We start from the raw sequence: 26,459 nt of genomic DNA on the forward strand, positions 1-26,459 counted from the left end.
CGACAATCACCAAAAGAATGGTTTATTGAGGGGGGGGGGGTCTGACACATCAGCCTTCAAGATGCCCGTATTGTTTGTCATGTCCAGGTTAGTGGGGGGAGCAGATACAAGGACAGAATGTGAAACCCCTTTGGATACCTTTTCTGCTTGGGCACCCTTGTGGGGACAGCGTTTGCATTAGTTTCAAAGGAAAAGCTCCTTTTTTCATTGATCTGCTGCTGTTCTTTGTGCATCACCACGGAAGGTCTGGCTTCACCTTCCAGCACTTGCTGGGTAGCATTCTCATCTTCAGGCTGAGACACCCCACCTCTAGGGCTCGAGATCCACAGCAGCTCTCTGAGGTGGACCTCCTGTAGACACAGTGAAGCAGCCAAAAACGAGCTCAGTCCACGTTTGCCTGCTTCCTTGGGAATCCACGCAGAAGAGATGCCATCTCTTCACAAGGGGCAGGAACAGGAAATGGAAAAGGAGGTTATCCTGCATGCAGGTCTACTGGATGTGAATGAACGGCCTTCCAGCTAATTCTGGGTGCAGTGGCTGCAGAGCTGGACCTTCGGTGCCACTGCAGTAACCTCGCTCTGGCATAATGATATGCCAAGCCACCTGTGGTAGAGGTCAATCCACATCCATTGGTTCTTCATCTGGATGGCAGCCATCTCCATGGGCTGCAAAACAGTAGCCCCATGCCAGGCCTCTGCTCTATGGGCACAGGTGCTCTTCCTCCTCCATTTGTTCCCATTTGTGAGTCTCCACCACCTCTTCGGTTCTGGGAACTCAATATCTTTCTTCCCATGTAAAGCTGGGCAATCAACGCTCCTGATGCTCTTGGTATCAGCCACGTTTGTTTACCACCAGAGGTCCTGGAGCTGAGTGAGTGGGATGGGGCAGAGGTGACTACTGTGACACCAGTAAGACTCTGTGATGACCACTGTGATGGTGGGAGCTGTGTTCAGCAAGGGGGAAAAAGGGAGCTGGAAGACAGGGCACAGCATGGGAAGTAGAAGGCAGCCCCTGTGCCCCATGGGCAGCCTTTCTCTCTGGCAAGCAAAAAAGCATGGAGGAGCCACCCCAGGATGGAGTGAATAGACAGTCTGGAGGCCACAGATGCAGGATGGGGATAGATCCTGGCATTTCTATATTGTATGGTATGGGATGTGGCTGCAGATATGGGCGCTGCCAATAGCACCATGACATGCTCTAGGCATCGATGTCACTGTCTTCAAAGGGCGACCACAGAGAAAGTGTCTGTGGTCAACAACAAGGCTGAGTGAGGCTGCAGCCATGTGCTGGGTCTTTTAGATGGAGCTTGTGCTCTTCCTTTCTCACCAGACCATTCAGCTGAATGAGAAGAATGGGGGAAACAGTGGTGAAGTCGGTAGCAAATGGCTTGTCTGCATTTTCTTCTCTGAATGGTTTGTGGTGGTAGTGTTGATCCTGATGGCTGCAATGGGAAGAACACAGCTGCATTATTTTTTGGCTGGGGTAGAGCTGATTTTCTTCATAATTAGCTTACGTGGTGCTGTGTTTTAGATCTGTGATGGTAACAGAGTTGGCAATGAATGTTTCAGTTGATGCTGAACAGCGCTTACAAAAAAGCAAGGCCTTTTCTGCTCCCTATGCAGGCCAGACAGAGGAAGGGCTGCTAAGAGTTGCTAAGGAGAACTGCAGCACTAGCATACGTACAGGATGGCTTTGCCTGTGTGGGTGAGTGACAGTACGGCTAAAACTCCAGATTAAGAATAAATGAGATGTTCTTCATTGAACTTCTGTGCTTCATCTAATGCCGGAGAAACACGATTTTGTCAACACAACATAAAATACAACGTCTCAGCTTCACAAAGATGATGATGGGATGAAGGTATGGCACTTGAACATTGGCAGGAACAAAGGCAATATCATGTTATGGCTTTGAGGTTTTTTCTCCCTCTGAGCGTGCTATAGCCTGGTTCAGCAAGCCTGACTCTCCTGTCATGTTTTTAGTGTGAAACTAAAGAGTAATTCCAAATAACTCACTGAGGTGATGCTGCTGTAAATGTTGCCAGCAAATGCATGACTGCAGTGCTAAGCATTTACATGGGAGCATTTTCAGAAATGCTCTGAATGGGTTCTTTAAAGTACTATTTTAACTACTGCTGGCCTGCATAGTGATTACTTTTAGGGCAAACATAACAGATATAAAAGGGAACAACCAAAATAGGAAGATAAAACTAGCTGTGGGCGTGTTATCTGTAATAGAATTCAGTCAATATTTGCAGAGCGCCTTGAAGGATAAACACCATTGAGAACCTGACTTCCTTATTCATTCAGATCTGGGTTCTCCAGAACAAGGCTAATGGATACACAGAAGTGAGCCCAGTGAATCTGACACTAAGGGCCCTAAGATGATTAAGGAAGTGGAGCATCTGACATAGAAGGAGGTGTTGAGGTAACTGGGATTGTTTAGCCTCAAGATGGAAAGGCTCAGCAGGGATCTTATTAAAGTACACAAGTAGCTAACGTTAATGAGATGGACACAAACTCTTCTCAGTGGTAGCCAGGGACAGAACAAGATGTGGTGAACACGAATTAAACTACAGGAAATTCTACTTAAACATCTTTTTTCTCTTAGGGTGGTAAAACGCCGGCAAAATGTTGTGGTGTCTCCATCCTTGAAGATACATAAAATCTTGTTGCACACAACATGGAGCAACCTGCTCTAGGTGGCCCTGCTTCATGAAGTGCAAAGGACATCATACTTCTCTTACAACCTTGGCTGTTCTGTGACTCTATGTTCCCATTGTTTTCCTTATTTGTCTTCCTAAAAAATAACCTTTTTCCCCTATTGCTTCATTCCCCCTCTCCTTGCTGATTTCTCTCCCAAGCCAAATAATAGAAACATAAAAAAGCATGATGGTACCTATGAAAAGAAATAGGAGGAAAGCGATCTTCCTAGCCTGGCCACAGTAGTCACCCTCTGCCCATGCAATCACTGCTGTAATCACTGTCACCAAGAATGTATCAGTAAGAGGCATCACCTACTTAGGGACTCACCAATAGCTGCTAGGAGTCAAGGTAAGTGATATAGTTTATAGGTCTTCTCAGAAATTCAGTCTACATAAACATGTACAACTGACTGCCATAAGCAAGTCAGTCAAGCTTTGACAGCATGTGTTCACTGCTGACAGAGTTTATGGACAAGTAGTTGTAAACTCACCTGGAAGCAGCATATTCTCAGCTGTGGGAGTATCTTCCACTACCACCACAGTCCCTCCCATTGCTTCCTTGTGCACTGCTGCTGGGGCTGCACCTAAGAAAGACCAAATGAGAGGCACAGATCAATATTCACCTCTTCAAGGATCCTAACCACAGAGACCTCATAGATGATCCTTCTCACCTTTGTGTCCTTGCTTTCTCCTGTGTCAACTACCTGCTGAAGGGGATTCCAGGGGTTAGGTTGCCATTTTCAAGCTTGGTTAAGCCCTTGCCATCAGAGCTTGATCTGGAGTTAAGACAAACTCAACACTACTTCCTCCTCTTCCTCTTTTCCTGAACATGTTTCTCAAGGAAATGGTGAGCCTTGTGTTGGCCATACACCTAGCTGCGATAGATAACACCACTGGGTTACACCTTGAGGATGCCATCGCCTTTGGACCTATGCCTGAAGGAAAAAATATATGTGAAACAGACTCACCTGAGGTCAGATCAATGGCATCAACCTTAGCAACACAGCAATCAATCACACCACTGTAACTTTCATGTCTTCTCAACCCTTCACAGAACTCCAGGAGCTCTGCAAGGTAGGCCTTCCTCTTGCAGTAGCAACGTTGACTAGGCAACTGGCCTTTGTTCTGGTATGTACGAATCTTAAATCCTGTTATTCCTAACAATTTTTCTGGAACAAACACCAGGCTTAGAGACCTGCAATTCCCCAGAACTCCACTGCAATCTCTTCTGAAGTCTAGCGTCCATGTTGTTACCATAAAGCCTTCAGATACCAAGAAAAGATTTGAGTAGGACATTATATACTACCTTACGCAATTAAGCTCCTTAATTTTTGAGGCTAATGAGAGCCCACAGGACCAGTTCAGCTGGTTGGTTTCAAGGTTTACTCTGCTCATGTCCATCTTAACCTCTCCTAGTACTCTTCTTTAATACAGATTTTCTATCAAGTCCTGATCCTATAAAGGATTCTTTGGATGGGATTCTTCCATAGGAAATTTACAGTGGTAAACCAGCAACATTCAATAATGGAGGATCTAGAGGGTAAGTGGTGTGAAGAGCTGTTGAAGTTGCTGGGTTTGTTGAGTCGAGAGAATAGAATATTTGAGAGGAGGCCTTGTGGTGGGCCCATGCAAGGCCCCGCACCACGGTCCTTGAACACCTCCAGTAATGGCGACTCCATCCCCTCCCTGTGCAGCCTCACCGCTCTTTATGAGAAGAAACTGCTCCTAAACCCAACCTGAACCTCCCCAGGCGCAACGAGGAGCTGCATCAAGCCGTGGCACGCCCGGCTCGGCACATCTGGACAGCGGCCTGCCCTCCCGGCCCCGCCCCGCCCCGCCTCACCTCACCTCCGCCTCGTGGGGCCCGGCCGCACGGCAGCGCTGCGTGCGGGGATGGAGCGCGGAGCCCATTTGGGGGTCGGCGTGCGGCGGCTCCACAAGATGGCGCGGGCGGAGCCCTTCGCGGCGGTGCTGGGTGCGCTGCGGAGCTGCTACTCCGAGGCCACGCCGCTGGAGGCCTTCGTCCGGCGGCTGCAGGAGGGCGGCACGGGGGAGGTCGAGGTGCTGCGAGGCGACGACGCGCAGTGCTACCGGACCTTCGTGTCGCAGTGCGTGGTCTGCGTCCCCCGCGGGGCTCGCGCCATCCCCCGGCCCATCTGCTTCCAGCAGGTAGGCGGGAGGGAGAGCGGCCGGGCGCTGCCCGCTCACTCTCGCCCCTTGCACGGGGTCGCCCCGGAATCGGCGCCGGGGCTGCGGGGCTCTTCCTGACCTGCGTGTGTGCGTGCGCCGCTCCCCTCGTGGCAGCCCCTCCGCCCGCGGCCCGGTTTGCCCCACCGCCACCGGTCTGGGCCCTAAAGAGGGCCGGCGGATCGCTGAAGGCGGTGGGGTCAAAGGTTTGCGTGTCTGGGGCTCGGGGGCTCCTTTGGAGTGACGAGCGAACGTGGCTGGGTAGAACGGCTGAGGGGGAAGTACCACCTTCCCCTGTGAGAGGGTAGAGAGGGGTGGGGGAAGGCAGAGCTACGCCGCGCGAAACGAGCTGTGCGAGCTTACCGAGCGGCTTCTGAGTCTGATAAAACTCCTTTATCTTAAGCAAAAGGAAACGGGGGCCTCGAGAAATACGAGTTCTGAGGCACCGTGGCCTGGAAGCCCTGAGCTGGGATTCGGGGAGGGGAGGAGAGACATAGGGCGCTTCCTGGGCATGAGGAGCAGGATCAAAAGGGCAGCACCGAACAGACTTCCGTAAGGCAGGCTCAGTTTGCTGAATGTAAACATCTTGCAGTGCACACGCAAGTCTGGCGTAGCGCTTGTGAATGGTTATACTGCTTTGCAAAGGCCTCAGGTAAGGCTGAAGTCTAGGCCTGGGTGTAGCTGGTGTGTCTGCTTCTTTAGGTTACGTGTTATCTGTGGAAGAGCTGTTGGTTAAAAAACCAATTCTCCCTCTTTCTGTCTTTGTTCAGTTATCCAGTCAGAGCGAAGTCATCACAAGGATCGTACAGAGACTGTGTGAAAAGAAAAAGAAGAACATCCTTGCGTACGGATACTCCTTGCTGGATGAAAACAGTTGTCACTTCAGAGTTTTGCCATCTTCGTGCATATACAGCTATCTGTCCAATACTGTGACAGAAACGATTCGCATCAGTGGCCTCTGGGAGATACTGCTGAGCAGGATAGGAGACGACGTGATGATGTACCTGCTGGAGCACTGTGCGCTCTTCATGCTGGTTCCCCCAAGTAACTGTTACCAGGTCTGCGGGCAACCAGTTTATGAACTTATTTCACGTAACATAGGGCCGTCCCCAGGGTTTGTTAGACGACGGTACTCAAGGTTTAAACATAATAGCTTGCTTGACTATGTGCGTAAAAGGCTTGTGTTTCACAGGCACTATCTTTCTAAGTCACAGTGGTGGAAGTGCAAGCCAAGACGTCAAGGTCGTGTCTCCAGCAGGAGAAAAAGAAGGAGCCATAGGACACAAAGCTTAAGGTCTGGTTACCAGTCTTCTGCAAAAGTGGACTTTCAAGCAGGCAGGCGGATCAGCATAGTTAATGCACGTCTGGAAAAACAGAGCCGTTCCAGTTTATGTTTGCCAGCTAGAATGCCATCTTTAAAAAGGAAGCGTGATGGAGAACAGGTTGAAATTGCAGCTAAGAGAGTGAAAGTAATGGAGAAAGAGATAGAGAAACAGGCTTGTAGTATCATTCCTGATGTAAACCAAAGTAGCTCCCAGAGGCACAGAACCTGGCATGTAGCACCACGTGCTGTAGGTCTTATTAAAGAACGTTACGTTTCTGAAAGAAGTAACAGTGAGATGTCTGGTCCTTCTGTAGTTCACAGATCTCACCCTGGCAAGAGGCCTGTGGCAGATAAAAGCTCTTTTCCACAAGGAGCGCAGGGTAACAAGCGCATAAAGACCGGTGCAGAAAAACGAGCAGAATCCAATAGAAGGGGTGTAGAGATGTGTATAAACCCAATCCATAAACCCAATAGAAGGGGCGTAGAGAGGCGTATAAATCCATCCCATAAACCTGGGTTGAATTCTGTGCAAACTGAACCGATGGAAGGTGCTTCTTCAGGGGACAGAAAGCAGGAAAACCCCCCAGCTCATTTGGCAAAGCAGTTACCAAATACATTCTTGCGCTCTGCAGTGTACTTTGAGAAGAAATTTCTTCTGTATTCCCGCACTTACCAAGAATATTTTCCTAACTCGTTCATACTGAGCCGCCTGCAGGATTGTCAGGCTGGTGGAAGGCGGCTTATAGAAACTATATTCTTAAGCCAAAACCCATTAAAGGAAAAGCAGAACCAAAGCCAGCCACAGCAAAAGTGGAGAAAGAAGAGGTTGCCCAAACGCTACTGGCAAATGAGAGAGCTATTTCAGAAGCTGGTAATGAACCATAAGAAGTGCCCTTATTTAGTTTTCTTGAGGAAAAACTGCCCTGTTTTGCTTTCTGAAGCATGTTTGAAAAAGACGGAGCTGACCTTGCAGGTGGCTCTGCCTGGGGAAGCAAAGGTTCACAAGCACACAGAACAAGGGAAAGAGTCCACTGAGGGTACTGCGCTCAACAGCTTCCACGCTCCTCCCTCCATGCCAGTATGTGGGCAGCTAGAGAGAGGGGAGCAGCACCCTGCAGAGGGGAGTGATCCGCTCCTCAGGGAGCTGCTCAGGCAGCACAGCAGCCACTGGCAGGTGTATGGCTTTGTCAGGGAGTGCCTGGAGCGGGTGATCCCTGCTGAGCTGTGGGGTTCAAGCCATAACAAATGCCGGTTCTTTAAAAACGTGAAAGCGTTCATTTCCATGGGGAAGTATGATAAGCTTTCATTGCAGCAGCTGATGTGGAAGATGAGAGTGAATGACTGCGTATGGCTTCGTCTAGCCAAAGGTACTTGTACTGCAGAACCAAGGGGTTCAGGTTTAAGGTGGGGAGGGAAGGGCGCTGAATATGGGTTTGGAGTTGGTGGTTTATTGGTAACAACAGGAGCTGGGGGAGAAGACCTGGTGGTGATTGTATTCGATGGTGGGAAGAGTTCTTAGACCTCTCTTCCTCTGTGCATCTTCATTGACACCTTTTGTGTTTAATGGGGTTATGGTTCTGTGCAGAAACTTGAATTCAGGACCCAGACCTTCCAACAAACCACATTCTCTTCTGCCCTTGCTCCCCAGATTGCCAATACCTGTGACCAAAGCACATAATGAATAAGTGTAGTCTTTTTGGTTGCCATAAATCATCAGAAAGAACTAAAGCCAAACCAGGACATGTGTATGCAGTCATTCCACAGGATTTTCCCCCTCACACCTACCCTGTGAAAAAGACACACTCAAGTAAGGGATCTGTGCAATGTAGGAGTTGCCTTCCATCCATTAACTTTCTAGAGCTCTTTGGGAATGGGAGATCATTACTGAGCAGGATTTGGGGCTGGGTGGGTGGCGGTGCAGAGATAATCCCAGCAGTATGAGCCGGGAAGCCAGCTGATTGCTCTGAATTCTGTGGGAATCCCTCTTGTCAGTCATCTTCTCAGGTGAAGGGAGGCAAATCTTAGTTCTCTGAAGAAGCCTCTCTAAAGACGTTACCCTTGGGCATCGTTCTAGGCTGAACCTGTGGTTCTGTGGTTGATTGCTGTACAATCTCATGTTGTAATTGTTCTGTGATTCCATTTTCCACCTGCGGAGTGTGGAACATACTTTAACCACTATGCTTGCAGCATTCTTACCTAGTAACGTACTTGGATCCTACAGTAATGTGAGCTGAAAATGGCTTTCCTTTTTAAAAGGTTCAGTAGGGTTCTGAAATTACTACAGGTTCCATGCAATGGAGGAGGAAAATAGAAGGTCTGATATTTGAGGTCTGATGTCAAAAATAAGGGGAGGTGTGCTTCCATAAGAACCTGTTAATTCTAGCAAATATACTGATTAGTTGATTTAAAACTTTGGTTCAAAACCATGGTTTTTAAACTGTTGAGGAATTAAATATTTCAAAGGGTTTTTACTGTAAAAACACATTTGGTTCACAGTCATTTGTAACATCTTACCTCTGAAAAGAGTAATAGCCTGAATCCAGGAAAAGCAACACGTCAACTTAATTTCATTTTCTCTGAAACAAATCCCTCGTGCCTGAAGTTTAAATGTGCATTTAATTGCTTTGCTGCACTGTAGGTGTTTTTCCTCCCCAAAAGTAGAAGTGGTTTCTTGTAAATGATGACTGCAATTCAGGAAAGTGACATCTGATGTCAAAATGTCAAAAACTAATAATCTTGTTCCAGGACAGCTACTTAACGTGCTGATTTAATCTGTGTATCCGGTGGCGTGCGTGTTACGATCCTTCATTTAAAGCATCTTCTCACAGCTGCTGCATTTTTTCAGTGACGTTCTCTGGCTTCTATTGAAGTGAATGCTTTTATCTCTTTATGGCAGTATGCTTTTTAGACATGAAAGTGTCCGTCTCTGCCCCAAAAGCACGCAACCCAAGCAGGGTACAGAACTAGAAACTGATTTCCATTCTATAAGTTTCAGTTTTAAGCTTTATCTCTCGTCTCAAGGTTTGTGCAACACCTGTGATTTGTGCAGAGCAGCTGATCCAACAGACGTTTCTGTAGCGTCTCTTTAAAGTAATCCAGCTGTATTTTGCGAACTTCTACTTTAATTAGAAACATTGGGAAGTTGCAGCCATTTGTTATTATTTAATACCACTGAAAATTTGGAGCTGCACCTGTGGAATTATTTGTATTTTTTTTCCCTCTTTTCATTAACCTCACGCTAAGAAGAGACTATATGTGTAAGTTCTGTTTAGTTTGTTTGTTTCTGTTTTTTAATAGTACAGAAAGTTGATCTTTACTATGCCTGTATTAACTACATTTGAATTATTTATTGAAGGTAATCACTCTGTTCCTGCCTATGAACATTGTTACCGTGAAGAAATACTGGCAAAATTCCTCTACTGGCTGATGGATTCCTATGTTATCGAGTTGCTCAAATCATTTTTCTATATCACCGAGACCATGTTCCAGAAAAACATGCTTTTCTACTACCGAAAGTTTATCTGGGGCAAGTTACAGAACATTGGAATTAGGTAACATTAAACAAACAAACTAATCCGACATGACTGAAATATGTGGAAATCTCACGTTCTGTAGTGTGAAGTTTTAATTCCTGCTTTCATCTATTGCCCCTTTATCTTCCTTTTGTGTGCTTAATTTTCCAAGAGGAAATCAACCCGTAGGAGCGGTGCGTATGGCTTGTGAGTTCATATACATTTGATTTGGGTGAACCTATTCAAATTTGTATTGCGTTGGCAGGAGAACAGAAACCTTTGCAGTAATAGCCATGATGAGGAGGATTTTGGTTTGATAGGTCACATTTTTAAACCTAAATGATCAGCGAATCGCAGTGGCAGGATTTTCTTTAACTGCTTCAATTCAAAGAATTTAATTTCTGGATGTCTGTTATCTCCGGTTTTCTGTGTGATTTCTTCTTTCTTTCTATTTTTTGCATTTCTTTTCTGCCCTCCATTATCCCTGAGGGTACCACTGATATTTCTCCTGGGCAGCTCTCTTCTCTTTGGTGTTAGCATTTAATGGGGCCATGGTCCTGTTTGCAGCTGCAGCCCAGAATAAGCAATTTGAACAGTCATAGCAGAGTAGTTTTCAAGCTTGTACACTTTGTCTTGTCTTCAAACTGTGTCAATGTTTGGTGAGTGTTTTATGTAGTTTTAATGTACTTCAAAGGCTAACATTAAGAATGTATGCATACAGTATCATCAAATACTGACTTTTATATTGTAGATACAATGCTGTTTTTAATGGGGTGCGTGATTAAAAGAAAGCAAATGGCTTTGGGTTTAGCCATTTCTTCCCTGTCACTGATTTCTCTTGTTAAGCTCCAGTGCACTTTCAGGTGCTCTGAGCACCAAGGAACCCTGTCTGTGTTGATCCTGTTTCTTCCTATCTCTTCCCCAAGTGTTTCCACCTTTGGCTTCAGGATGGCCCTGAAATACAGATTACTGTCAGCTGGAGCAGCACCTTGGGGAAGTACTGTTGTGTGCATTACAGCCAACTGCATGCTGTAAGGACAGGGTATTTGCTGTTGGCTATGGGACACGTATGGGGCTATGTGGACCATCAGCACACTGAAGTTTCACGCACAAGGGTAGCACATTCAGCTCTCTGCTTTTTGGAGTGTGCTGTGTAATGTGAGGTCTCTTCCTAATCCAGTTTACTGCATTCATGCAGGTAGCAAGATACCCATTTCATGTGGGTAGAGAGAAATGGGGATTTAGAGATGCTGAGGAAACAGCTCTTCAGGGTTGGCATTTCTAGGTTCTCAGGGCACCATCTCCACTTTCTCAGGAGACATATTCAGTATATTGAGCTGCCTCTACCTTCCCTGGGTGAACAGTATCAGATGGCCTCTATTGCTGCCCTGATGGTTGTTTTGTAGCTGCGCTGGTTCTTCCTCCTCTCCAGATGAAGCTGCTCTTTTTGATTGCTGTGAGCTGGCTCACAAGAAAGTGTTTACAGCCAGCGTAGCTCCTGATATAGACTTTGGGGAAGAGAAGATGGATGAAACTGTCTTGAGCTGAGCAGAGCAGGGCTTTATTCATTAGTTTGCCACTGCACTGTGTTGTCATTAGAGAGAAAGTCCCTATCTTGTACTACTGTACGTATGAGTAAATCTTCCTGTGCAGAATCCAACTCAAGGGTATAGATCTGACAGGGGACTTGAATTAGTTTTCTCAGCATTCCTGATCAAGTTTGATAGACATTTTGCAACCAAACTCCACGCCCCCAACTGAAAAAGCATTATTTACTAAATTTTTTATTTTATTTTATTATATTTAGTTTTTAAAGGAAAGAAATCAGTATTTCATGATACTGTTGCTTACTGTGGCCCATGTAATGCAGAGCCTTTTGTTTGTTTTGATTGTTTGTTTGTTTAAAATGATGGATATCTTATTGCAGTGCAGCACTCATTTTCATGGGGACTGATTGGCAGACCTTGTACTCAGATTCCTACTAGGTCGACTGTGCGACAGCACTGTGAGTGTGAATGAGGGTAGTTTGGTTTAGAGGCCGCTAGATTAGTGCATGTTCTAGATCAGCAGCACTGCTACAAATGCCATGAAATAAGCAGTGAGTGTTGCTTCAGGCAGAATGACATCAAATTCCACAAAGAGGCACAGGGGTAGAAATGAAGAATGTTAAATTTTGTTTCTTTCATTGTTCAAATATAATTGGCTAGTCTGTGATTAAGTTTTTGTGTTAATTTAGATCCTTTTCATTACATTAGTTTACATCAGAGAGAGAAATATATGCTCCTTTATTAATGTGTTATGTTGTCATTGATATACATGGATATTTGGAATTATTCTGTAATTCAGATTTCATACCAGCTTCTGTAGAGATTAGTGTTCGTAATTATCTCTTTTGTAAAGTATCTGGGTTCAGTTACATTAAGGAGTGAAATATTTAAACTTATTGCATTTCCTGTTGCTTACGTTCAGTATGTATTTATATTCTAGAAACCATTTTGCCAAAGTTCATCTACGTGCTTTATCTTCAGAGGAGATGGAAGTGATCCGTCAAAAAAAGTATTTTCCTATTGCATCAAGGCTCCGGTTCATTCCTAAAATCAATGGTTTAAGACCCGTAGTAAGACTAAGCCGTGTTGTTGAAGGACAGAAACTCAACAAGGAAAGCAGAGAAAAGAAGGTTTTTATTTTTCATATTGTTTTATGTAGGTTTGATGGAACCAGCTGTTAAATGAGTTGAGGTTTTTTAGTTAACATAAAACTAGTTTTAAAGTGGTTTTAAACAGAAACATTAACATCAAAAGAACTGAATGCACCTACTCTTCGCAATTTAGCTTCACTTCTCCCTTTCCAGTGCTCATCGTTAGCCTGCAGTTCCAGAACTACTTGCTGTCTTAATGATATTAGTGTAACAAAATAGCACGGTCTGTCATATAAGCATTGTCATATAAGTTTTCTCTCTTTCTTTCTTCTCGTCTATTTCCCTCAGGCTTGCTTACTGAGTCTGACTGTGATGGACACAGCCGTCTGTAGGGGTAGGATGGAAGAGTCAGAGACACTAAGTACTCAGTGTTTGATACTAATGTCCTATTTGATTGGCATACCAGAGGGTTAGGAACAGATGAGTTTGGCCTACTGGAATTTACCTGAATACCTATTGAGTGCACTGATGGACTAGTTGGCTGTTGTGCCAAGGGGATTCTGCCAAGTTAGCAGGCCAAACAATGGTGAACCACATGTGTTGCAGTAGAAGGCCCAAGAAAGATGAGGAAGCTGGATCAAGTGTAGTAAGGAAACAGGAAGTAAGATAAGAATTACTACTGTGTGAGAACAAAGGTTTAACACAGAGTGCATACAATAATCCATTTAACAGGCCATTTAACTGCAAAATTTAGTGGAAGCACAGTTCCACTGTCTCCCATGAGTAAATTGATTCTTTTTCCTTAAGGCTGAATCCCATTTAGATCACAAGATGAAATGTTCTCCAAATGGGTGAGAGTTCAACAGCTTCTTAATGCTGATGGTTCAGTGTGTAATCCCATTCTGCATTTAAACGTCATCAAGGAAAAGCTGTTCTGAAGTGTTACTTTCATCTAGTCTGTGGCTATCATACTGTCAAACTTGAGAGTATGCCCACAGTTAATCCAAAAAGAGCTGTAGTGCTTTAAAAGGCTCTCTTGCTCCTGTAAAAAGATTGGGATAGAAGATGACCCCAGACCTGAATGCCCAGAAGATGAAGATTAAAAGTCAACTATAGTTGCTGGTCAAGTGGCTTCAGCTAACTGGGTGGCCCTGGAGCTGAGAGGGAAAATATATGCCTGCTAGTGGGAGCTGTAGACTCTTGTTCATGAGTGCTGACAAGCAGCCAAGGACATCAGCTGTTCATGAAAAGGCCTCATCCGTCAAAAAAGGGAGAGCATCATAAAGCAATGATAATGATTTTATAAATCCATGACAGGTAGTAGTTACCTTTCTTCTGTGATAGCAGACAGACACAGAAAATGTCTTCCAGAACAGTTATCTTGTTCAAGAATTTGGGGCTTACAACCTAGTGGAAGTAGTATTTGGGGTTTTTTTCCTTTCCTTGCCTTCTTTCCTAACCCAGCTTGCATGGCTGCTCAGTTTATTTCTTCCACCTCCTGCTATCCTGCCGTCTGTTCCAGTTTTTCGACCTGTCTCATATTCCACCATGTCTCTGCTCTGCAGTTTCCTTCAGGCATTTAAATTGTAGGAAGAAGACCATCTTCAGATTCTGTGTCTGACAGCATTCCAGGGTTTGGAATTTGAAAGCTAGTCTGAAACTGCAGTGGTGGACTTTGTCAGTTCTTGTAGCTCAGCAGTGGAATGCATCCAGATGAAATGCCAGGAAAAATCTCCCAAGTACCCAGCAAATCAACTTCTGGCTCTTGGGCAGCTCTCAACCTTTGCTGCCAAAACTGTGGTGGAGCGAGTCCAGTTCTGTGAGTTTGTCCTCAAACAGTGTAGGTTATGCTCTTATTTTTATAGAGGTTTTAATATATGCTTGCTTTTCAACCATCTTTTTGTTTGAACTTAAACATATCTGTGTGTAAATACGTAGATATATATACACAGATAACCAAACATAATGGGAAGGCAGAAGAGGGTTCTTATGATCTGATTTGTTTGAGAGTGTATAATCTTGTATCGCATTCTGCAGAGATTCAAGCAAAAATATTGATAGCTCTGTAGATTAGACTTGTTCTGTAAAATTAAGGGACTGGAGAGAATTCCTGCCAGCATTATGAGAAGTTACTGCTGTGAATGCGGCTGCTGGAGGTCTCACAGGCCTAGTTCAGTCTGGGTTTTGAATGCTAAAGCCTCAAGTGTCTTTTATTGACCCATGTGCAAACACCCAGATGGCCATCAGCTTTGTGAGATGGTATTAAGGCAGCCATCCAGGGACATGATCATTAAGGAGGAAAGGAGAAACTTCTCAACTGGTAACTACTCTGATCTTAATGCTTGTGTTTATCTTTGAGCTACATCGCTACCCTTTTGACTGTTTTTCATAGGAAATTGGCCTATATCAGAAAAGAAACCACTGCAGTAATTCAGGAAAGTGTCTCAATTTTCAGCAGTCAGTTCAGCAGTTAATTTTTTGTGACCTAGTCAAAAGTATTTTGCTGGATCAGCCAGTGAATTAACACTCTATGCTACCATTTAGGGTCAGAAACCGTTTAGAATGTATGTGTACACTTCTAGAGCATTTATCCAAAGGTCTAAACTGATTCATTAATGTGCCACATGTGTGGTTTGTTTACTTCCTTTAATACCTTCGCCTGCCTTTTCCAAACTCTTCTGTAGCCTGATCTGTGTTGACAGAGATGATAGACCTGCAGGACTTCGCTGCCACTCTGCTGTACCCCACTATTCCCATAGCTAAGAGACTTAAATCTTTGCTGAAGTAGAGTAAATCTTTGCATAAATTATTTGTAGAGGCTCATGTGGCAGTGCAGCTGGGTTTAGCTTAAAGTCTCAAGCATATGTTCTTATATCTTCTTACCTTATAGCTGCTGGTGGTTTTATTTGTTCAAGTCTACCTGTTTACGTCCATGACTGTGATGCCATATTGGTGTCTTTGAGACTGTTTTGTCACTTCCAAGAAGTCACTACAGCTATATTTGTGCTTTCTGAAAACTGTGTTTGACCAAAGTAGTACAGCAAATACACAGATTTCCTCTCATAGCTCATCTAAATGAGAAACTTATGTATTGCATTTAGTCTGTTTCAACACCTTAGGATGATTCTCTTTGGTCTCTTTAGATACAGCGCTATAACACTCAGCTAAAGAATCTATTTAGTGTGTTAAATTATGAACGAACTGCAAACACCAGTATCATTGGCTCTTCAGTATTCGGGAGAGATGACATCTACAGGAAATGGAAGGAGTTTGTTACAAAGGTTTTTGAATCAGGTGGTGAAATGCCTCATTTCTACTTTGTGAAGGTATGTCTATTCTAATCCTGCATTCAGACTAACTTTTCAAAGGTGGCTACTGCAGATTTTTTATAGCTGTGATCTATGTGCATAACTACTTTTTTGTCATAGTTGGTTTTTGGGCATACCTAATATGCCCTGATTTGTTTGCTTGCTTTTCCTGAAGTATTGCATCCTTTACTTTGTTATTTTTATTCATTTATCTGTCATACAACAGCTCTCGCTTCTGGACATGCAGTGTGTATCTGCAGTTATATTTACTTGGGTGTAACAATGGGGCAAACATACGAACTTGAATAGGCTTTTCATTTTCCTGAATTAAAAACAGGAAAAAAAAATCCTATGTGCATCTAGATAAATTCAGTGTCATTTCGGTAAATAAGTCTCTTCTGCCTCCATGACATCGATGTCTCTTGAAAATAAATACCTGAAGCATAAAGCACGTCCAACAAATCTGTTTTACCACTTTAAATAATTGAGTTATTGTAAAACCTCATTTTTTTTTGAAAGAGCATTTTCTTAACCCTTGTGTTAAGTGATGGCTAGTAGGATATTACAATTTAGCTGGAGTGATTCAGATAAAATTATACAGCTTATATATAATATAACGGAGCTCCTACCTCATGCTCTTGTACATCGGTTGTCATGTCCCAAAATTATTTTAAGCTATTGTCTTAACTTTAAAGGCAAAGGATCGTGTCATTGACACAGTTCTTTACAAGCTTTTGCTTCTTTGGGAGGCCTTGAATTGTGACTATGACAAATAAATGCAAAGTGAAGATCATAGTGTGAGATTCAGAAAAAGTAAAGCATCTAGATTTCTATTTTTCCAAAAGTCTAAGATATCGTGATCATAATTATATATAGAGGAGGAGGTTTCTTAAAATAATAAGCAAATAAAAATGTCAGCAATAAACTCCAGTGAAATGTAATATTTAAAGCTGTTTATGCAACTTCCAGTGTGCTACCTTTTGTGTCCATTAGTATCTAATCATGAAAAGAAGTGCTGTGCGGTACAGATGAATGTGGGGACTGCTGTACCATTTTCTGCTAGTAACAGGTATTGTACTAAAACCGAGTTTGGTTGTCCCCTGCAAGGGAAACTCATTGATGACTGAGGAAAGGGTCTTCAGATTTTGCTTGTCACAATTTTGAATAAATAATGTTGTAGTTTCGTTCCTATGTGATGCTTCAGTTGTGATCATATAGTACTCTGGTTATTTTTTCCCCATATTGTCACAGTATTTATGGTGATATTGATAAATATGAAACGTAAGATATTGAACATAATGGAAGATAATTTTTTCTATTTCAGGGTGATGTGTCCAGAGCTTTTGATACCATTCCTCACAAGAAACTTGTGGAAGTCATCTCACAGGTCTTGAAACCTCAGAGCCAAACTGTGTATGGAATAAGGTGGTATGCAGTGATTATGATTACCCCAACTGGAAAAGCCAGGAAGCTCTATAAGAGACACGTATGACTTGTTCATTTCTTTTAATTAATACTGTTACTATATTTCTGTCCAAGGAATATATTCAGAGGTTGTTTTTTTATTTTTGTCTGAATGTGAATTAGGTAATTACTTCAGAAAACCTTCATTTTGGTAGTGCTGGAAATTTCCTGGAGGGAACAAATCTGTTTCTTACTCTTCGGTGTTAGTATGGGTAAAGGTAAATGGAGATTGGTGAGGCTGACATTTTGTTTTAACAGTACCATAAATAGAATAAATGTCATCTGCTACTGAGTATTCTATTGCTATTGTATTATTATTATTATTATTATATTCTACACACAGGTTTCTACTTTTGAGGATTTTATTCCAGACATGAAGCAGTTTGTGTCCAAGCTTCAAGAGAGAACTTCATTACGAAATGCAATAGTAGTTGAACAGGTAAATATTATCTCAGAATCGTTTGAGTTGGAAGAGACGCTTAAGGGTCACGTAGTCCAAATTCCATGCAAGAACAGGAACACCTACAGCAGACCAGGGTGCTCAGCTCTGTCCAGCCTTACCTTGAGTGTCTCCAGGGATGGGGCATCTACCACATCTTTGGGCAACCTGTTCCAGTGCCTCACCGTGCTTATTGTAAAGTACTTTCTTATATCCAGTCTAAATCTCCCCTCTTTTAGTTTGAGTCATTCCTCTCCAAATTAGGTGGGTTCTTCTCAACTGAAAGAGAAAGCTACACTAAGTAGATGAAGATGCGTGGGTATTATGCGGGGCTTTTTTGTTTATTTTTAGATGAATGTGTGTGTTATATGGTGACACTACTTGTGTTCTAGTTACTCAGCACCTTCTTTAGACAGATGTTTTTTTACATCCCACCTGGTGTTTGTAGCAGGCTTTCAGGGGATTTAGTGCCTCAGGCAGCAACTCTGGTGATACGTAATTCTAGACTTCTTCCAGATTTTCTCATTGGTGTCTTAAACTTTCATTTGAAATGCTATGTTGGTTTTTTTTTTTCCCCTTTCCTAATGAATTCCTTTATTTATTGCAACAGTTTTCCAGTGAAGTAAATAAACATTTTTTTTACATGCACTCTGTCCAAAACACACACAACTAAGGCTGTGAACAGTGTGTTCTAAGCTAAGTAACCAGGGAAATAGATACAGCGTTTTGAATAACAAACTTCACTTAATAGAGAAATGACTTAAAAATATCAGCTTACTTTAACGATCTCCTACCAAAGTTGCTAAGAATAAACTTTTATTTGTAGGTGTGCATTACAAAACAAGATCAACTCGTTGTTCTTATTTGTTTGAAGAGATTCCTTGCTTTCTAAGTTAAAGAGTGGATAAAAATTGCATCAATTTTATATTTGCTCCATCTAGTGCTACTAAAAGAAGCAAGCACTCTTCTGTTGCTTAACACACATGCTTCAGAGAACTGTATTAACTCTAAAAAATGTTTGTTCTTAACACTTATTTCAGTACAAGGAGCTTGACAAAGTGTAGAGGTAGATGATGCACGCAGTCAGTTTCCAGATACGTTCTGTGGTTTGGCGTCATGGTGTTCCATGATAACAACATACAAAATCATGAGCCACAGATGACCAGACAGGTATCTTCCACTGCTCTAAATGGAACTTCTATTACATGTTTTTAACACAAAAGACTTAATATAATTGCATAAGCTCTTGTGCATGGAGTTATTGGATGTAATTTGTAGCAGGATTGGTAAGAGAGTGTTATCTGTACTTGCAGAATAGTAAAGAATGTAAAAGTTAAAAAGGGTAGAACATGACCAAAAGAGGGGAGGTATCATAAACTGTGGTAAGCCCGTATGATATTTAAGCACTTTTAAAAGCATTTTATATTTATTAGTATAATATACAATTTTCCATACGTAACACTAGTGAAAACTTTTTTTTTCCTGAAGTAAAACCTAAAAGAAAAACTAACCAAAACCAACTCTGTTGCTCATTTGCTGGCTGACAGTTGCTTTTTGGAGTGTATATTCAGCTTTTAATTTTAGATGTTTGCTTTGTTTCTTACCTTAGAGATTTTAACTAAACTGTTACAGTTTAATTCTTCAGGTAAGCTAATACGTATATTTTCAATTTATACTTTATATTTTACTTTCAACACGTTTCTAAAGTACAATTTTGGTTTCGTTTTGTCCCATTTCTAGTGCTTAACTTTTAATGAGAACAGTTCCACCCTGTTTACTTTCTTTCTTCAAATGTTACATAATAACATCCTGGAGATTGGGCACAGGTAAGAAATAAAACCAAATACATTTGTGATGTGTGGATTTCTTTGCTGTTTGTTTGGTTGGTTTATGTTTGTTTTTCCACTTAGCGGGATGCCCTTATTGGCTCAGAGAATTTCTGTTAGATATCTTTTAAAGAATTTTATTTCATGTTAATTTGAAATCTGTTTTGAATTTTATGCCTTATAAAAAGAATCTGAACTGTTTGGATCCATTTACATTTGAATGATTGAGTTTAAAAAGTTTTTTTCCCTGTGCGGATGATGCTAATTATGCACAGACTGCATCAATCTGTGGATACGTAGCCTTCATTTAGAGCTTCGGATGTTGTTCAAAAGAATGGAGATGACCACAGAAGCAAGGGGATGGCCCAAGCGATAGTACTCAAGCCTTGTTAGTCTGTAGTACAAAATAAGACCTCTTCTGCGTGGCCTTGCTCTTTGGAAAGTTCCAATAAAAATATAAAATAGAAGCATGGGTGGCAACTCCAAAATCTGGAACATGTTTTTACGAAGGAGGATGAAATGAAAATTTCTTGCAGTGCTAGAAATACTGATCTGCTATTTAGCTTTTGCCTCTAGGTGGCACGTGTGTAACAAGTGTAGAAACCACTTACAAATAGGATCTTTATTTCTCTATTCAGTGAGGTCTGTTATGATGACTAGATTCTTGCTGTTGAGAGGCTAACTTTATTTTACAGTAGTTAAACGCATTTGGACAGAGAGAGGGGAAAACAGGTTTCAGCTGTTTTATTCCTGAAACTTGTATGTTATACTTGATGTTCTTAAGTACATGTTTAATGACTACTGGAGTCTTGTTTCATGTTTTGAAGTATATATATATATATTCTTTTATTCTTTTCTAGGTACTATATACAGTGCTCTGGAATCCCACAGGGCTCCATTTTGTCAACCTTACTTTGCAGCTTATGCTATGGAGACATGGAAAACAAATTACTTCCTGGGATACAGAAGGATGGGTAGGAAGATTTGGGTGCTTTTTGTTGTGTACTCTGGTATGGTATTGTATAGTGTGTATATGTTTTCTCATAAGTTTAATTCTGAATTTCATGAATTTTCAGCTCTCCAGCAGAAGCATGGTAAACTCAAAGGTCTCTGCAGATTTAGTGTCAGTGTAACTGTTTTAGAGGGAATTTCCTTATTTGTCATATGATTGGGAAGAAAAGAGATGAAGAGTTTTCCTAGATGTAGGCATGGGTGACTTCTTGCAAAGACTACAGTAGTTAGTCATGCTTTAAAAGCATGTTGGTTCTTGTACTACAAGCCACATTGGTCTTCTAACATCTTCCGTGCCCTACGTGCGCTTGGTTCTTAGGAGTATTGCTGAAAGTTTGTATAGTGAAAACTCTGCTTTTTCATTAACAATAAGAATACAGCATCCTTTTTATATCCCTGTGAATCGATAGCCAGATGAATCTCAGCTTCATAGACATGAGCTAGGCATTGGTGAGTCCCCTGAAGCTTGTTCCTGTTCACATTTCCCTCCATTCCTGTGAATTCTGTCTAAAACAAGATAAAAGTAGTGTGTAAAAGTGCTCTGGGTAAGTGCACCAGCCCCAGTTCCTTCAGTCTCTCCTTGCAGGGCATATTCTTCAAGTCGTTCACAACTCTTCTTGTCCTTCTTTGGACCTGCACCAGCAATTCAATGTCCTATCTGTACTGAGGTGCTCGAAACTGAACACAGTGTCCAACTGTTTTACATCCAAGTTGTAGCTTCACAGACTACTATGTGTTAAATGAAGATGGAACTGTAGAACATAAAATATCTCATCTTTGCCTGTGCGCCTGCTTCTAAACCCCTTTTCTTTGCCTTATACTCTAGGATACAGCAGGTTGCCCTTGGAAGGGTGTAAAATGCTACATCCAAGAAGCTAGTGAGGAGCAGGTTGTGTGCTGAAAACTACTGTCATGTATCACGTAGCCAGCTACTTGCTTTTTCGTTTTTGTGCTGTTTTTTTTCTGCTCAGTTGCCTTTTAGGGAAAAAGCAGAATTGAGAATTTCTTCATGAGACCTGATTTGGAAATTGTTAGCCTCTGCTTTCTTCTGAATTAAAATGGGCAAGTTATTGCTCCTAAGAGCATGACAAAGATTTGAAAGGATTATGAATTCAAAACTTTAATGACATTTTATTCTTGATTACAGAGTCCTAATACGTCTTATTGATGACTTTTTGTTGGTTACACCACATTTAATGCAGGCAAGAACTTTTCTAAGGTATGGTATTAAAGATATTCTTTATAGTAATAGGCATTAGCATCTTTTAGGTCATTTACTTTGATCTTCTTTATACCTCTGTGTACACATAGATGCATTTGATTTTATGGGGTATTTCAAAGATTTCATTAGTCCTCCATTCTGTTTCAGAACAAAAGGAAATTTCTGGGTATGTGTAAATCCATGTTTCGGAAGTATGTTGAACCTATAGGCTGGGGATGCCTCAAAGCCATTAATCCCTGTAATAGCTTTCCAATATAATATCACTCATGCATTAGCTTCTCCTCAGGCTTTGTTGGTTTCCTGAACACAGGTAGCCTCTACTGTGGAAGATCTTCTTTCTGCATCTATAGGTCCTGTGAACTCCCTGGAAGTGAAGGAAGGAAGCAGTGGCAGTTTTCCTAATGTAGTGTTAGAAGTGAGGGACTTGAGAAACTCATTCTGAGGAGACAGTGTTCTGATATTACTTCCCAACAAAAGAGTCTACCTCTTCCTCTCCCTTTTTAAAAGCCTGAAGCCTGCACTTAAATGACCAAATAAGACAAACTGCAGCTTGTCTATGAGATGATATTGCTGACCCAATGTGTGGTAATTCTATGGTAGGTAATCAGCAGGCCTACTGGCAATAAAGAGATACCTAGGGAAAACCTTGTTGAAGAAAGTTCAAGATTTTTCATCAGATAAATGAATTTCCTGATATCTAGATTATCCTTATTTTCACGAACTTTCAGAAACAATAATTCTTATCCATCTTTTTCTAGTGATTTCTGTGAGTTTGATTTATGCAGCTGGTTCCAAGTGTTTAAAATACTAAGTTTTCCATTGGCATTGACCTGTAAAAGCTTTTCTCTTCCACTAAGCTTTTTATTTATTTACCTGCATTGACTTCAGGTTTGTGTATTTCTAGTTGTGTTTATTAATCTTAAGAGCTGTTTCTCTTCATTACTGGATTTGCTCTTTTATGCATCACACAGCATGGTGGTGTTTTTTTTGTGCTGTTGGTTTTTTTTTCTTGTGGCTAACTATTTTTATCTGTTTTAGGACTATAGCAGCAGGTATTCCCGAGTATGGCTTTTTAATAAATGCCAAGAAAACAGTGGTGAATTTTCCTGTTGATGATATCCCGGGATGTTCCAAGTTCAAACAGCTGCCAGATTGTCGTTTGATCTCATGGTGTGGTTTATTATTGGATGTGCAGACGCTTGAGGTTTATTGTGATTACTCCAGGTAAATGGTTGTATATTCCAGCATTAGCTTTGCTGTATGTTATACACAGAGTGAAAAACAAGAGAGCGTCTTGTAAATAGTATAGTTGAATAAACTGCAAAATACATTTTACAGTTCTGTTTCTTACACAGCTATTTAAACTTCTTTTTTCTGATCCTTTTGGATCCTGGTGGAATGCACGTACGTTTTATCCCATATGCCACACGGTGACTACATGCTTTTTGAGAAATTTTATATGACCACCTCAGTTTAACTTCCTTCACAGTTGGTATAAGTACATACTTTATTCTGGATTCACGTTGTATGCAGCTTACTACAAGAAGTTGTACTGCAAGAATACAGGTTGGAATTCATTTTCTGTACACTAGAGGGACTAGTAGTTCTTTAAGCTCTAGAGGTGTTTCCTCTGATGTACTTCAGGTGTTGGCATAGGGAAGAACTAACCTGCCTTTAAACCATCCACGTGGGCGTACACGTGAAACAGTCTGACTAAAGCAGCATAAAACTCAGAACGTATCCTGCTGAAAAGCTTTATAGGCACTTTGAAAGGACTCCTAGAGATGGCATTAGACATTTCTCAAACGTTAACGGAAAAATAACTTTAAACAGAAGGATAATATTGTAGTTTTGTCTACAAACAGCCCATGAATACATTCAAGTGAGAAATTAGAAGGAGGTTTTGCATTAACAGAATGCTGAAGTTCTTCAACTGTCTTCCAAAAGAGAAAAGTTTGGTCAATTAATATGAGATAAGGAGAAGGGATGTGTGATTTTTTTTTTTCTTTCATTCTTGTTTAATAATGGAAGAAACAGTTTATGTTGCTGATAACATTGGTGCTCATGATCTGGGAGGCACCAAACAGAGTTCTGCAGCTGTTTGTTATGGGGTGATCTCCTTGCTTTAGATAAGACTGACTTCAGTAATTGCAATTCTAAGGTTGTTGAGCCAAGGTAAACTTAGCTCCTGCTTGCAAGGATCACAGAGTATAACAAAGTTATTACTGAAGTCAGTTTAAAGGTTGCTGGTGGCAGTGATGGTGGTGTTTTAAATAATTGGAAATGATTCCGTTCTGAGGTTCTGGAGTAATTCCCTAGACAGTAGCCTTAATAACACAATGTCCTGTTGGTTTCTAGTTTGAATTTTGTTATAGTCATCTTTTTGTTCTTGGATTTCTCATTGATTTGGTGGCAGTTTCTGATAAGATGAGAAGTTAAATTAGCTTTATTTCACAGAATTTAATTCAGTCTGTTGGCCCATGGAGTCTTGATTTACTTATTTATTTCTCCTTCTAGTTATGCCTTTACTTCTATCAGATCAAGTCTTTCGTTCAATTCAAGTAGAATAGCTGGGAAAAACATGAAATGCAAGTTGACTGCAGTCCTCAAACTGAAATGCCATCCTTTGCTTCTTGATTTAAAGGTGAGAATGTGGAAATGGATGTGTGTAAATATTCTCATTAGTGATAAACTGCATTAAACAGCAATGAATAGTAACCTAAGAGATGAGCTGGAAATGTTATACCCTTAACTTTGAAATCTTTGCATTGACTTATGTTTGGGGTGTCAGCATCTTCCAGAATTGAGCATTCTGTTCTGAGCCTGTTGTTGCTCAGGTACATAACAGAAATAATGGAAGTATAGCATGAAATGTTGTTTGTTTTTCCTCTACATCTCTAAATCATCTTTTGCTGTTGAACTCAAACAAAATGATATGTCAAGATATGTCAATATTCTTGCGGTTCTGTTTCTGTTCTGTTCCAGATCAACAGCCTTAAAACAGTTTTAATTAACATCTACAAGATATTTTTACTTCAGGCTTACAGGTAGGTCACTGCCTCTTGCAGTAATTCTGAATGTTCCATGACACTGTCTTGACACGCAGCAGCTATTGCTTAGCAAATTGCATACCATAAACATGTGCATTGTTAAATGTCAGTAGAAAGTCACACAGTTGTGTCTTAAGACTGTTTTCTTGCATTATATTAGATTCAGGATAGAGTATGGTGTTAGTATGTGTGTTTAAATGACACTTTGACAAATTAATTTTCAGTATCTATGGGTGTTTACAGTTGACTTCAAGAAGAACAGTTTGTTTTGCTCTAGGAGCAATGAGAAGCAGGTTATATAGAGATTATGTCTAGAACTTTGTATCCATTAAAATCACATGGAACTTTGACCTGTATAGCTTTGCATTTAGTGGGGTTTCATTCTTCCAAGTTAACTAAGATTTTTTTTAGCTGCTGATAATGTCTTAATTGCTTCTTAATTGATAAAAATGTTATTGACTTGTGAGCTTTTCTTTACTAGCAGAGAAAGTAAGCACTTCAAACAAGGATGAAGGGAAAGAAATGAGAGCTGATAAGGAGGTTGGGAGAATAAAGTAAACTGCACCAAAAACTTCACATGATTGGCTGTACTGAGTAAAACAGGAAGATGGTGGGTCTAAAGAATAGCGTAAAGATTTAGTATCCTGCTTCACAGTTCTAAAATCCTTTTTGTTCATATTTTTTGGTGGTTGCTTATGTTATTACTATAGGATTGTCATGCACTGAGTGTATTTTTCTGTTCAATACAACCCTAGCAATGACAAAAGAAAGTAATATGCTATTTTGCTAGAGTTCTGCTTAGGAAGTGACACTTGAGGTTTTTATCTTAAATTCAGCTCCTTCTGCATCAACTCATCTGTATTATTCTCTGTATCATTACCCAAGAAGTGTGACTGGACTTGTCTGCTACAGCACTGATACCTTAAAATCTTTTAAATACCTTTTTGGGACTGACTCATGATTTCCTGTGATGATTGAGGCACCGTCCCCAGATGTGTTTAAGAGCCATTTGGATGTGGTGCTCAGGGATATGATTTAGCAGAGGGTTGTTAGAGTTGGGGTACTGTGGTTAGGCTGCGGTTGGACTTGATGATCTTCGAGGTCTTTTCCAACCTGGGTAATTCTATGATTCACATAATTGATCAAAGCTACTTCTGTCTACTGTTACAGTGACACTTCAGTTAATAAAACACCACTCTAACATTACATTAGAATACCTTCATGAAAACTTCCATCATACTAACAGTCAGAACTCTGTGACTCAGTACAGTAATTTTGTTTGTCCTTTAAACACTTCAAATTTGAAGTATTCTGGAATTTCTTGAAGTAATTATACTTTTGCTGTGTTAATTTAATAAAGTGAGTACTACATTGTCAAAGAATTAAAAATATAATTAATCAGTGTTGTATATATTCAATATATTCAGTGCAATTGGGGTTGTATTTGCAGAGCTGGGAGCAAAGGTAAAAAGCCAACAGGTTTAAAATATGTCCATGCTATGGTGTAAGGGAGCATACTATACAATTAATTTGCATAGAACTGATTTCCAGATAGACTAAGGGAGTGAGGATCCAGGTCTGTGGGGTAATACATCATTTGGAGGTCTTTTTTCCTGTAGAACAAGATTTTTTTGTTGTTAAGTTTGTTTTTGTTTCTTTTTCCCTCACCTTCCTCTCTCCTTCTTGTGTGTGTTCTCTAGCCCAGTGGTTTGTGATGTGAGACTGGTGAGGATGTGAGTTTAACTTTCCCTCCTCACAAGGCATTCATTGTACTCA

General features: G+C 41.2%; 1 protein-coding gene and 1 long non-coding RNA gene across 2 annotated transcripts in view; one reads left to right on the top strand and one right to left on the bottom strand.

Annotated features, from left to right (window-relative positions):
• LOC140248651 (uncharacterized) lies at window positions 1–4,690 on the bottom strand. Its single transcript, XR_011902873.1, has 4 exons — window positions 4,551–4,690; window positions 3,374–3,637; window positions 3,194–3,286; window positions 1–1,441 (listed from the first exon to the last, which is right to left on the bottom strand). It is a non-coding gene; the product is annotated as an uncharacterized lncRNA (long non-coding RNA).
• TERT (telomerase reverse transcriptase) overlaps window positions 4,596–26,459 on the top strand; it is a 24,832-nt gene continuing 2,968 nt past the window's right edge. Inside the window, exons 1-13 of the mRNA XM_072329562.1 lie at window positions 4,596–4,871; window positions 5,660–7,580; window positions 9,569–9,764; window positions 12,213–12,402; window positions 15,507–15,689; window positions 16,996–17,157; window positions 17,479–17,574; window positions 19,315–19,400; window positions 20,261–20,374; window positions 21,559–21,630; window positions 22,672–22,857; window positions 24,151–24,277; window positions 24,619–24,680. Of these exons, the coding sequence (XP_072185663.1) occupies window positions 4,596–4,871; window positions 5,660–7,580; window positions 9,569–9,764; window positions 12,213–12,402; window positions 15,507–15,689; window positions 16,996–17,157; window positions 17,479–17,574; window positions 19,315–19,400; window positions 20,261–20,374; window positions 21,559–21,630; window positions 22,672–22,857; window positions 24,151–24,277; window positions 24,619–24,680 (3,671 nt within the window). The remainder of the gene's footprint in view (window positions 4,872–5,659; window positions 7,581–9,568; window positions 9,765–12,212; window positions 12,403–15,506; window positions 15,690–16,995; window positions 17,158–17,478; window positions 17,575–19,314; window positions 19,401–20,260; window positions 20,375–21,558; window positions 21,631–22,671; window positions 22,858–24,150; window positions 24,278–24,618; window positions 24,681–26,459) is intronic.

Source organism: Excalfactoria chinensis, chromosome 2, assembly GCF_039878825.1.
Source record: "Excalfactoria chinensis isolate bCotChi1 chromosome 2, bCotChi1.hap2, whole genome shotgun sequence".
In the NCBI taxonomy this organism is placed as follows: domain Eukaryota; kingdom Metazoa; phylum Chordata; class Aves; order Galliformes; family Phasianidae; genus Excalfactoria; species Excalfactoria chinensis.